Raw genomic sequence first — 13,761 nt, 5'->3', positions numbered from 1 at the left:
AAAGTTTCAAGGGAAAAATATATTTAATTAGGAGAAGGAAAATAGGAAGGAATGCCCTCCCTTACTTTTTTCCCCCCTGCATGTTTTTTTAAACTCCTTGACTAGAATATCTATAGGTTGAATTTAGCCCTTGATGCTTTACCTTTCAATTCTTCATACAGAGATCCACACTGATTTTTTTTTTCCTCTATATCTTAAAAACATGTCCTCAAGGACATCAAAAGTGGAGCAGCTACTAAATACCTATGGGTCAATTTGCCTCCATGGGACCTTGTTCCCCAAACAGTCTAAAGATCATCCTTTTTTTGATACAAGAGGTATTTTATCAGCTAATATGAGTGCTTAAGAAGCACTTCAGGAATAACCCATACAGTCTTGGGAATTTATATATTTTGTTCAGTAGTTGTGGGTTTCAGGCATCTAAAGTTGCCTGACCTGAATGGAAGCTACCCACACAATTTTTGTTTATACATTTTGTGTACTTAATGTGCACCCCTTGTTCTAGTCACCCTCCACCTCTGTTTGAGAAATGCTGAATAGTTGTGCACATATAAATATATGTACTCTTTCTGTAAATGTTTTGTGAAGCAGTTTAGAAATGTACTTGCATGAAACGTTTCAAATATCTAGCCATAAGAGTTATATTGCCGTGTGCTGAAATATTTTGAATCAAGAAGCAATGCGAGGAAAATTGAGCCTTGGATTAGAAATGTCCTAGGTATTCATTGTATTGGAAGGAAAGATGAAAATGTGCTGATACCTTTGTTCCATGGTAATATCGTCAGATAAAGGATTGAGGGGATTGTGATTGAGTGTATGTGCAAACAGCAATGAATCCTATCAGTGCTCCCATTATGATTTGCCAATATAGTGTTCTGAGCATTATCTTCCTAAGGCTGAAATCCTCTCCTCTGCACAAAGCCTGAGTAAATGGGCTTTCTGCAAGCAAGTTCTATAGGTGACAAAACTTCTCCAGCTCTGGCCTGCAGAGTAGCAATTAAGATGCTCTAGGGTCAGTACTGCAGCATACAGGCTTTCTGAACCTCTATATCCACTTTACTTTTTAACATAATGTGGGAATTTGGCTGGTGGGTCTCTGAGAGTGGGATTCACTTGTCACCCCTGCATGTCATTTTGTCCAACCCCTACTTCCCATGTCCCCTCTATGTATAGTAGATTGACATGGAACTCAACTGGGGAGTGCAGATACCATACATGGATTCTCTGCATTCTGTCGTGCATGGTGACAATGTACCGCTTCATTAGCTTTTGGTCTATGCATGTTGCACAACAACAAAGTAAGCAGATTTGGACTGAACAAAGCACACAGATTGGTAGGAGTATGGAGAGCAAGGTTATAGTTTGTACACAAGGTGCTGCTACTGCAGTTTGCAATCCATTTGTGAGCTGGTCTCATTCCTCCCTAGTTTCTGGTGGTAGAAGTGACATGCTGAAACTTGAAGACTTCTGGAAAGTCTGTGGAAATATAGGAGTAGGTGATCTGGGAATGGAACTTCGTGGCTATGCAGCTATGACACCATTTCTTCTAATTTATTCAGCTCATTACTAAATTACAGTGGTGGTTTCTCTATTCAAGCTCCCAGATGCAATGTTCTGACTCCACCATGCACATTCTTTTTAGTAGAGCATCTTTCAAAAATGTCCCCAACTGTCAGCAGCAGAAGAGGCACATTTTCAGAATTCTGACTCCTTGGCAGTACATATCTCCATGCCAAAGGAAAAGAAACTGTATCCCAAACACACAGAAATGGTGGTATCACAAATTCATATACAGACATACATGCCTAAACTTCCCCCACCAAAAAAATAAAAATAAAAATCAAATGTGGTTAACATTCTGCATAGATTTGGTGTCCTCCTAATAATCAAATTCACTATAAGCAATGTGAAAACATACTTTTTTATTGTTTTTAATCACCAGTGTGTGCAGAGATATTTTTTTTCTACCTGTTTAATATGACTTATACCACTTTGCCAGGGAAAATAAATCAAGTTAATGCATGAAAATACATTATGTACATATTGAATTAAAAATTAACAAACAGAAAATACACACAAAAGCAAATGAAAACACACTTATAGTTCTACACCAAAAAAGTGAAAGTATGACCGATCAAATGCTCATTTGTACTCTTCTCTCCTGTCACAGAGGCTCTCTTCTTCTCCATCACACCTTCTGTTAAGCTATATTTTGATTAAATATGGATAATCATATGGCCCTCTACCTCATATGTACCACACTGTACAAAAATATTCTAGAGTGTAGGAGGGCTCCTGCCCTTTTCATTCACTCAAAAGCAAAATATAATCTTTTAAAAAGGGGTAATGAACTCCCCCCCCCATGGAAATTTCCACAATATCTTATCTCATTATATAAGACAAATTTAAATATATGAGGTCTCAGTTGGCATCATGCTTCTGTTTTCTGTTGTCCCATTTTTCTTTTACTCCTTTCCAAGAATTTCAGGATATTAATTCTACCTAACCTACTACAGTATTTTTACTTTCTACTCCCTTTCTAAGCTATCTACAACATCCCTTTACTATGACTCAACAGCACTTCTCCAATCTCCTTTTTAAAGTTATTCTTAGGGCTTGTCTTCACTTAGGCCTTGTCTACACTACAGGGGAAAGTTGATCTAAGCTCCGCAATTTGAGCTACGTGAAATTGGAGAAGTGCTGTTGAATCATAATAAAGGGCTTTCCAGTTGGGTTATTGAGTTTGAATATCATAAATGTGCTTTTTTTTTTTAAATTTCATCTTATAACAATGAGAGTGTTAAAGATAGGGCAACAAAGTTATGATAATGATGTACCCTTAATATCTTTCTCCATGAAGCCAGTGCAGTAAGGGACAAACAGACTGAATAGAGTGTCACAAAACAACAACAACAACAACAAAAAACAAATAACTGTGTTGGCTCCTTAAAGCAGAGTTCATTTTCTTTAAATATAAAAGTCACTGGCACTTCTATGTGCCCTGTGCCTGCAACCCACCATGACTAATAAGAAAGTTTTCCCAAATGCTTGCTGAGAGGAATATCTGCTGGTTGCTCCAAGAAGAGCAATTTTTAACAGCAGCTGTTGACCATCTTTTAAGTGCTGCTACAGTAACTACTATAATTTGGCACACAGGTATAAACACATAAGAAGGAATATAAACAAAAGGTTACACACCATACAGTTACATTACCACTCAAGTTACTAGTAAAAAGGCATAAATAGCTCTGAAATCTGCTCGGGACTACACTATCACATGTTTAAATGTATATTTTCTTGTGTGCAAATTTGTTTAGTTTTTTTGTGTCTGTAATTTACTAAACAGCACATGTTGACTTTAAACAAACAAACAAAATTTCCAGAGAACTTTACACTTCCAGAAATCAAAGCAGGAATTATCAACATTGATCAGTTCTGGGATCAAATGATTGTTTTGTTAAAATGTTTAAGGCCACAGCCAAAGTGAGGGAAGGCTCATATGGGGACATTCCAAAATTTCACTAAAGCAGTGAGTGATCTAATTGGGATGATTGTCACACAGCAAGTATGAGAGAAATTTTTAACTAAGAGGCAGTTATGTTGGGTTGCTTGCCACTGGGACTTGGGGGAATTATGAATAACAAATATTATGGATTGGAAGGGATCGGTAACAGGTGTTTTTCTTTAAAGGGGGTATAGGAGAGTTTGATAGCTCTGAAGGAGAAGGGTTATGTTGAGAATTATTATCTGTAGGTGCGGAAGGGTCCTAGCCCTTGAAACCTACCCCAGTTGATTGTGTCCCTCTCTTCCGCTCATACATCTCTTCCTCTTTTTAAAGCTGAAATTAAGCCTTAGCTGCCTCTCGGCTAGGAAACATTGTGGAGCATCTCAATGAAGCTGTAGTGTGCCATGAAGGCACTAAAGCATGGGTCCCTTAATACCCTGCTTTTGGGCTCCCTAGGCTGCACTAGATAAGCAGTTGGGGCAGCCAAGGCCCAAATTAAGCTTTCAAGGTACAGCATCCCTTTACAACCACGGGCTTCCAAAATTTCCCTCTGGATTTGTTGTGACGTGTGCCTCCTCCAGCATGAGGGTAAGCTCCAGGTTTGTTTTGATTATGCTGGCATGTAACACAGTGGGTTGAGGATAGGCACTATCTGGTGATAAGAGGAGTTGGGGGGTCTCCGTGCTGCCTGGCTGGCTTTTGACAGTGGGGAACCCGGAGCACTGGGACAGACGCCTGTCCCCTGTGGCTGGGGGCATAGACGGGGATGCCCACCAGGCACTGACCCCTGGGTTACTCGTTCCTGGAGGAGCTCAGAGGCCAGTGCTGGGGATGGCGTCGGACCTGATTGATGCCAGGGCCTTGCATGTGGCAGGGGAGTCTGAGAGAAGAGGATGGCCGCGGTTATCACTCTGCTGCGCCCCCAGCCCAGAGGGGAAGACAACATAGAGGAGGAATGTAGCCGCTGAGCCTTGGCACTGCCTGTCAAGCCTCCCGCCTCCCTCCCCATCTCCCGCGCTAGTTCTAGCGGCTTCCCGCTCCCCGAACCCCAGCCAGCCCCTATCATTTTCGGGGGGGGGGGTGCTCGGCTTAGCCGGGTCTCCGCGGCTCACTGCGCTCGGGGGAGGCGGGGAACAAGTTGCAAGGCGCTGAGCCCGGGCCCCGCGCCCTGCCTCCCCCGAGGTGGCACCGCGCCGAGTGCCCAGGAGCCGGGCAGCGGCCAGCCCGCCCGCTGCTGATTGACATCCCGGCCGGAGAGGAGGCGGGACCGCCGGGACCACTCTGCACGAGCGGCTGTGAAGCTCCCCCCACACCCCGCATCTCTCCTCCCGAGGCTGGTCCCGCTCTCCCCTGTGCGCATCAGTCCCAGGCTGCTCGCCCTCCTCCCTGCGTGGCTGGTTCGGGGGGCAGGAGGGGGCAGCCTCCTGGAGGATGAAGAGCTCAGCAGGGGGCAGGAGGGCAAAGCTGCCAGGAGCTAAATGCCAGCCCAGCAACGGTAAGTTAGGGGGACCCCGGCTCCCCCTTTCCTAACGTGGGCTGTCCTCATCTCTGTGTCTGACGGGGGGAACGACCCTCCCCAGCCTCTGCATTTCCTGGCGGCAGCGAGCGGAGGAGGGTAGAGATTCCAGGTCTCTCCTTAGTGAAGCAGCAGCAGCGGGTGCTGTTTATTTTTTCCTCTGTTAAAAGGTGCAAAGACATTTGCAACCCCTCTTCTTTTAGGTGAGTAAATAATAAAGTGCTGGTATGGCGCGGGGAGGGGGAAGGGTTAAAGTGTTGAGGTCTGTGCAGAACGTGATTACTTATTTTGTCGCCCAGAGAATCTGGGGTAATTTCTGTATAAGCATCTTTGCCTTGTGGGACAAAAGCTGTCCTGGGACATCTCTGTGATTAAACTCCTTTAAGCTGCTGCTCATGCATTTTATTTACTCCATCCCAAGGCTGGATGGGACAAAAACAGTGTTCACATGTCTTTTGACATCGTGTTTTGATAGGGACTTTTTTTACTTGATTCAGAAGGATTTTTTAAGGGTATTTATGAACAGGCAAACTTCATTAAATCTAGAAGGAGCCCTTCAAACTCTTATTGGCCCACATGTTAACGATCTTAATGTTTGGAAAGCATTTTTTAAAACACTCTCCTTGTGTTGTTACTTGAAGGCAGATGCATATTTCAAGGGCTAACAGTTCTTCAGAAAGCCATTCCACACTTTGGAAATATAGGCAGTGAGCAGTTTTATATGAGCTATCGAAAATAAGTGTTCAGGTTTATAATCTCATTTACTGAATGATGAATTCTTTTACCCAAAGACAAATCTGTTAAGTACCATTTCCTTACTGTAATACTTGGCCGTCATTGTTGTCTGCTTTGATGAACAAAACCAACAGTTTATTGATACAGGTCAGTTTGTTTTGAATTCTGTCTAGAATTCCTTGTAGTGGTTCATTGTCAGTGGGGTATTAAAACCACTATTTGGCCTAAATTAGATAAATGTGTTTGTATGAATCTGGGGTATCTAACCACAAAAGCCCAAAATGGACCACTTAAATTATGCAGATGCAGCTTAACATGTCACATTTTACAGTAATTTGTGCTGTTTGTTGCCAGATGTCTTTGCCAGAAAGTAACTTTGGTGCTATTCCAATGGAGATCACTAGGCAGCCTTAAGTATTCTCTCAGAGATATATAGTACAGTGTAAGAATAGCTACATTGATAATGACAGTGTCATAATGAGTGAGAACTTAGCAATATTAAGTGTGTTTTGTTGAAGAACGCACTTGCTATGGAAATTAAATGCATGCTGTCATCCTGAAACCTAGTAGTCATTTAAAAATGAAAATTTAAAGTTGTTTTTGGTATTATACGTGAACCAAAATCCTTCTGCTAATAATCATGGTTTTACAATCACATATATTTTCTGTCTGCCCTGTTTTTCACAAACTGAAAGAGGAGCCAGAGTATATAAGACTACATTTGAGAAACTATGGAAAATGTGCTTGAAGAGCTATCAAGTTCACAAAGTAACCATATAAATACATCAAACATTGTTAATCTCTTTCAGTTACAATAATTTAAAATGTTACTTGTCACAGCAGTAGTGGAAAAATTCAGACAAAGCAGTAATGTTTTTTAAGTTTTTAAGTTGTCAGACTCCGGAATGCATGGATATTCTGTAATAACCAACCACACAAGGTGAAATCCTGGCCTTATTGAAGTCAAGAAGAGTTTTGCCAGAACATGAATGGCTCAAAAGAGAATGTACTGGCTATAAAATCTGAGCCACACCCAAGCACTGGGAGTTCAAATCCAGTCATAGATAGAAATCTGAAATAAAGAATGGGAGTTTTGCCATTGACTTCAGTAGAGCCAGGATTTCACCCACAGATGTTATGTGAGGCATGAGGCCAAGCTGAGAGCCTTTGCTTGATGTTGTTGTGCCATTATGACAAAGTGTATATTTACTAGACTATGTTAGTGTGATTAAAACAGTTTTTAAATTATTTTACAATAAATTAGATATTTTAAATAAGCATTTTATAACTTCTGATCTGTTTTCGTTCTAATCTAAAACACAAAATAGTGTCATGTTTATCAGTCAGTCTGAGAGAACACTTTCTTAATACACATGTTATGTAAAATCCATGCACACCTAAGGCATTGTATAAATAGTAATAGCAATAAATAATGTTTAATATTAAACTACAACATAGTGGAGCACATCTATTTTGTATCTTATTTCATTTCAATGGTATTTTAAAAAGACAATCATTCTTTCTGCTGCCTTCAGTTGGAAAAGTGCACATCTATTTTGTATCTTATTTCATTTCAATGGTATTTTAAAAAGACAATCATTCTTTCTGCTGCCTTCAGTTGGAAAAGTGCATCAGTTTTATTTATGTAGAGCATTTGTTGTACACAGCCCCAAATGATGGCAAAGACAAATGTTACGATAATTTGTATGACCTATGCTAATTATGGGGTGCACTGAGTACTAGAAAATGTGTGTACAAAAATCTTAGAATGTTGTTCCAGTACATTTTTTTAAAATTTTAAATCTTCAACTTCAAAGAAACACTTTATTTTCTAAGTGAGACATCCTCAGATAAATGTTAGCATCTCTTAAGAATACTGATTATTTCTCTGTCAGTATAATGAAACTACTTAAAATGCTTAGGTTACAAAGAATACAGGGATTACAAAGAGGTAAGCAGAGTGTGTATGCACACACACATATAAAATATGCAATCTTGTAAATTGTTATAAATATATAAATTATAACGTTAGTTTAAACATGTATGTGTGTGTATATATGTATGTATGTGTCTATATGTGTGTGTGTGCATGTATTTAAATAACATAGCAATGTGTGCTTGTTCCAGCAATTTTATTTATTTATTTTTTAGCAGCAAACAGACTTGGACTGTTGGCTCATTGGTGCAGGCATAGAATTATCATAATGGTATTTGTAGAGGTCCTGCGGGAAACAAGTACCAGTCACATCTCAGAGTAGGAAAGGGAGCTATTAGGAAGTTGGAAAATCATGCTTGCTTCCTGTTCTCTTGCTTTGCTGTGAAGCAAAAACTGGTGGCCACAAACTCAGTTGGTGTAAATTGTCTTGGCTGTCTTGACCTCAGTAGATCTATTCCAATTTACACCATCTGAGGATCTGGCCCAATATGCCTATGTAACTTTGGATTCAGAATAATTTGTCTGATTTTTCTTCTGGTAGTAAGAATCTCCTTGCCAAATTTTCATTTGAAGGCTCTAATATTCCTGTGAGATGCGGAGCACCTTCAATTGTCAGTGAACCTACTAGGAACTAAGAAAACTCAGCACCTCACAGAATCAAGCCATAAATACTCAATATTGTTCAAGATTTTTCTTCTCTGTATATGCAAGCACATGCTGTTTTATTATGAAGCAACTCATTACCAAATGTGCATGGGTAAAGCATAGAAATAATAGAAATGTAGGACTGGGCGGGACCTTGATAGGTCATCTAGTCCAGTCCCCTGCACTGAGGCAAGACTAAGTATTATCTAGACCATCCCTGACAGGTATTTGTCTAATCTGTTCTTAAAAACCTCCAATGACACAGATCTCACAACCTCCTTAGGTAACACTGGTCTACAATTTTTGAGAAGTCGTCTGCTTCAGAGATAAAATGTGTTATTTATTATTATACATTATTATTTTGATGTGCTGAATTCAAATATGACAATTAAAACAATTCATTGGCTATTGTTTCTAAGATATTTAAGTTTTTACATTTTATGTCTATGTATATTGTGTAGATAGTAGAGTTTTAATCATAAATTGTAAACCTAGGTCTTTTCATGTGCTTATGGTTGCTTTACATGATAATATTTCTACTCGGCGCTTCTTGGCTTGTCTCTTGTATTCATGAAACGGAGCATCTCTTGTCACTGTCCAGCAACAGTCTGCAAGCATTGATGGGCTCCATTTGCCCTGATAGCATTTCTCCATTGTTGCAATGTCCTGGTGAAATCACTTGCCATGCTCGTCGCTCACTGCTCCAAAAAATCTAGATGAGAGTGCAAAAAATGTATCTTTAGTGACATGTTGCAACCAAGACTTTTGATGCCTTGAGGAGGTTTTCCACCAACAACCTGTAGTTGTCTGCCTTGTTGTTTCCGAGAAAAATTATTGCCACTAACTGGAAGGCTTTCCATGCCGTCTTTTCCTTGCCACGCAGTGCATGGTCAAATGCATTATCTCGAAGAAGTTCACGAATCTGAGGACGAACAAAGACACCTTCCTTTATCTTAGCTTCACTTAACCTTGGAAATTTTCCATGGAGGTACTTGAATGCTGCTTGTGTTTTGTCAATGGCCTTGACAAAGTTCTTCATCAGACCCAGCTTGATGTGTAAGGGTGGTAACAAAATCTTCCTTGATTCAACAAGTGGTGGATGCTGAACACTTTTCCTCCCAGGCTCCAATGACTGTCGGAGTGGCCAATCTTTCTTGATGGAGTGGGAATCTCTTGTACGACTATCCCATTCGCAGAGAAAACAGCAGTACTTTGTGTATCCAGTCTGCAGACTAAGCAAGAGAGCAATAACCTTCAAATTGCCACAAAGCTGCCACTGATGTTGGTTATAGTTTATGCACCTCAAAAGTTGTTTCATGTTGTCATAGGTTTCCTTCATATGGACTGCATGACCAACTGGAATTGATGGCAAAACTTTGCCCTTATGCAGTAAAACAGCTTTAAGACTCGTCTTCGATGAATCAATGAACAGTCTCCACTCATCTGGATCGTGAATGATGTTGAGTGCTGCCATCACACCATCGATGTTGTTGCAGGCTACAAGATCACCTTCCATGAAGAAGAATGGGACAAGATCCTTTTGACGGTCACGGAACATGGAAACCCTAACATCACCTGCCAGGAGATTCCACTGCTGTAGTCTGGAGCCCAACAGCTCTGCCTTACTCTTGGGTAGTTCCAAATCCCTGACAAGGTCATTCAATTCACCTTGTGTTATGAGGTGTGGTTCAGAGGAGGAGGATGGGAGAAAATGTGGGTCCTGTGACATTGATGGTTCAGGACCAGAAGTTTCATCCTCTTCCTCTTCCTCATCTGACTCAAGTGCATCAGGAACAGGTAGTCCTTCTCCGTGGGGTACTGGGCGTATAGCTGATGGAATGTTTGGATAATGCACAGTCCACTTTTTCTTCTTTGACACACCTTTCCCAACTGGAGGCACCATGCAGAAGTAACAATTGCTGGTATGATCTGTTGGTTCTCTTCAAATCATTGGCACTGCAAAAGGCATAGATTTCCTTTTCCTGTTCAACCACTGGCGAAGATTTGTTGCACAAGTGTTGCAGCATATGTGTGGGGCCCACCTCTTGTCCTGATCTCCAATTTTGCAGCCAAAATAAAGGTGATAGGCTTTCTTAACCATAGTGGTTATACTGCACTTTTGTGATGCAAAAGTCACTTCACCACAAACATAGCAGAAGTTATCTGCACTGTTCACACAAGTACGAGGCATCTCTGCTCACTTTGGCTAAACAGAAATGTGTTCCTTTGCAAAATCAAACACTGACAAATAAGAGAGCATGACACTGTATGATTTCTAGAGCTGATATAGGGTAATTTGTTCAGCAGAGTGATGTAAGCTTCGTTATGATTGCATCATCCATGACTTCTAGGAATAACATGATGCAATTCATATCATGTATGACGCAATACCAGCTTCAGATTGCATCATTCATTGTTTTGCCTAAAAAGCAAGTACTGTCCAAACCCAGTCATAGATTTATTCATAGATCCAGTCAAAGATGTATTTTAGTCATTTCTGGTTTAAATTGAGATCCCTTCCTTTTATAACTCACTTATCCTCCGCCATTCCCAAGTCAAGGGTCATATATACTGACCCAATAGCATATCTTGAAAACTAGAGCCAATCAACAATTTTAAGCATCATTTTCGTTCTCAGTGACCCAGAATTAGTAAAGTTTGACTACATTTATTTCAGAAGCATTTTGGCTGTAGAGCAGTGAAATTTGTTCCAGTGCTTAACTACCCATATGGTTAGGAATTTTTTCCTCGTGTCTAACTTAAATCTCCCTTCCTGCAAATTAAGCCCATTACTTCTTGTCTTGTCCTCAGTGGTTAAGGAGAACAATTTTACTCTTGGAGGAATTCTATGCCACTGCACGCATGCAGAATTCATGTCAGCTGCAGATTTCTTTGCTTGCCCGCAAAAAAATGACTTCTGATGGGGAAGCAAAGGGAAGCTGCAAGAGCCGCCATACACCCGTTCCCAGAAGCGCAGGCACATCATTTCGGGCTTCTGGAGGAGCTGGCGGAGAGGTACATCACCGTGTGTGTCTATCTGTGTGTGTGTGTGTGTGTGTGGGAGGGGGGTGGGTGCTGGGGACACCCCGGCCTGTGGCTACTAATCTGCATTAGGTTCAACTGCTAGTCCTGGCTGGGCTGGGGCAGGTGAGGATGGGACTTCCTCTTTTCCCTACAAGGAGTGGCCAAGACTGGGACCAGGTTAGACCCTTCTCTAGAAACCTCCCCTGGCTGCAGGAAGCTCCAACTCCACCCCACTAGCTTCCTTCCCCCATTGCTCATCAGCCACAGGGGAGTATGGGGAGCTTATTCCTTGTCCGCCCAACCCCCATGCATCCATACTCCCCATACCCAAGCCCTCCCGCCAAGCCTCAACCTGCACCCAGAACCCCACCACTGAGCCTTAGCCTCTGCATTTTAGCCCCCCTATACTCATACCTCCCCTCAAGCTCCATCCCCTGCATCTGGACCCTCATTCCTGCACCCAGATCACTCCCCAATGAGGTCCCCACAGTTGAACCCCCACTCAGATGAGCCCCATCCCTGCACCTGGACTGCCCCAATGAGCCACTCAGACCCCTACCCTACTGAGCCTCAAACAGCTGCACCTGGACCACGACCCCACCAAGCTGCACTCCCCCACCCTCTGCTAAGCCCTCCACACCCAGACCCCCCACTGATCTCCATCCCACCACACCCAGATCTCTCCTGATAAGCCCCAACCACCTTCACCTGGATCCCGTGGCAGAGTCCCATTGCCCCTGCACCCAGTACGCTCCAATGAGCACCTGTGTATCTAGATTCTTCCTGCACCCTACTCCCCCCCCAAGAAGATTGCCCCACACAGAATCCTCTCACCCCACACCTGGATCCCCACACACTAAGCCCCTCCACACTTGGATCCTGCCAGACAGAGCCTGCCTGCTCACACCTGGCATGAAGAGGCAGGGCCCTGGAGTTTTTCTGGGGCAGGCCTGGTCCTAGTGCAGTGTCAGGGTTGGGTGCAGCCTCACTGTCGAGTCTGTGTCCAGGCGGTGAGGTGCTGCAGGGTGATCTCCACCTCTATGCATCCAGTGGTCTGTGCTCCCCATTGCCTTGCTAGAGCCTCCACATTTATTTATTGACAAAATTTGCAGACTTTTAAAATATTGTGTGCAGAATTTTTATTTTTTGGTGCAGAATTCCCTCAGGAATAAACAATTTATCACCCTCCTCTTTATAACAATCTTTTATGTACTGGAAGACTTTTATCATGTCCTCCTTCAGTCTTCTCTTCTACAGCCTAACCGAACATTTTTTTCAATCTTTCCTGGTAGGTCATGTTTTCTAGACCTTTAATAGTTTTGTTGCTCTCCTCTGGACTCTCTCCAGTTTGTCCACATCTTTCCTGAAGTATGGTGCCCAGAGCTGGACACAATACTCCATTTGAGGCTTAATCAGTGCTGAGTAGAGTGGAAGAATTACTTATTGTGTCTTGTTTACAATGCTCCTGCTAATACATCCTAGAATGATGATTACTTTTTTCGTAACAGTATTACGTTGTTGATTCATATATAGTTTGTGATCCACTCTAACCCCCAGATCCTTTTCTGCAGTACTCCTTCCTTAATTAGGAAGTTGGGAAATCATGCTGTTTCTTCCTGTTCTTATAGTGGACCTCAGAGGGCAATCATTTCCCATTTTATATTTGTGGAATTAATTATTCCTTCCTGAATTAATTATTCCTACTTTGCATTTGTCCTTATTGAATTTCATCCTATTTATTTCAGACCATTTCTTCAGTTTGTCAAGGACATTTTGAAATCTAATCCTGTCCTCCAAAGCACTTGCAATCCCACCCCACTTGGTGTCATCTGCAAAGTTTATAAGTGCAATCTCTATGCCATTATCCAAATCATTTATTAAGATATTGTATTGAACTGGACCCAGGACAGGTCCCTGTGGGACCCTACTCGGTATACTATTTCACCATTATTGTGAACCATTGATGATTACTCTCTCAGGGCAAGTCTACACTACAGCACTATACTGGTGCAGCTGCACCAATGTAGCTGCGCCACCATAGCATGTCCCATCAGCATAATTGGTTTCTGCCAAGAATGGCATTTAGTGGGTCTGCAGTTCAGCATCAGATTGATTGTTGGCCTCCCTGGTGTGCCTGTCGTAGTTCCTTGGCTTTCAAGCGGCACTGCTGTTGGCCCCTGTCTGAACCCTTCTCCTGCATCCCCCAAGCAATCTGCTCATAGTTGTTGACATTTCTATGACTGGTTCAGAACCGTGCCTGCACAATCTCTTCATCTCATGGGCCAAGGAGATCCGATACCTCCTGTCTTCTCCAGACAGGAGTGCATCTGAAGTGTGTAGTCAGCTGGGCAGTTGTGCTCAACAGAGAGCAGACAGAGGTGTGCTCACCAAGCTGGACAA

At 42.2% G+C, this 13,761-nt stretch overlaps 1 protein-coding gene across 2 annotated transcripts in view; it reads left to right on the top strand.

Moving 5' to 3' along the window:
• Window positions 1–4,859: 4,859 nt before the first annotated feature.
• The window catches only part of ZNF385D (zinc finger protein 385D), a 622,231-nt gene continuing 613,329 nt past the window's right edge, over window positions 4,860–13,761 (top strand). Inside the window, exon 1 of one of the 2 annotated variants that reach the window (XM_034760769.1) lies at window positions 4,860–5,000. In XM_034760769.1, coding sequence (XP_034616660.1) covers window positions 4,937–5,000 — 64 coding nt within the window. In that variant the 5' untranslated portion in view covers window positions 4,860–4,936. Of the gene's footprint in view, window positions 5,001–5,177; window positions 5,225–13,761 lie in introns of those variants that run through there. The other variant, XM_034760770.1, reaches the window with a different exon arrangement.

This window comes from Trachemys scripta, chromosome 2 (assembly GCF_013100865.1).
Source record: "Trachemys scripta elegans isolate TJP31775 chromosome 2, CAS_Tse_1.0, whole genome shotgun sequence".
NCBI lineage: Eukaryota > Metazoa > Chordata > Testudines > Emydidae > Trachemys > Trachemys scripta.
The sequence above is the reverse complement of the archived record's forward strand: the minus strand, read 5'-3'. Positions and strand labels throughout refer to the sequence as shown.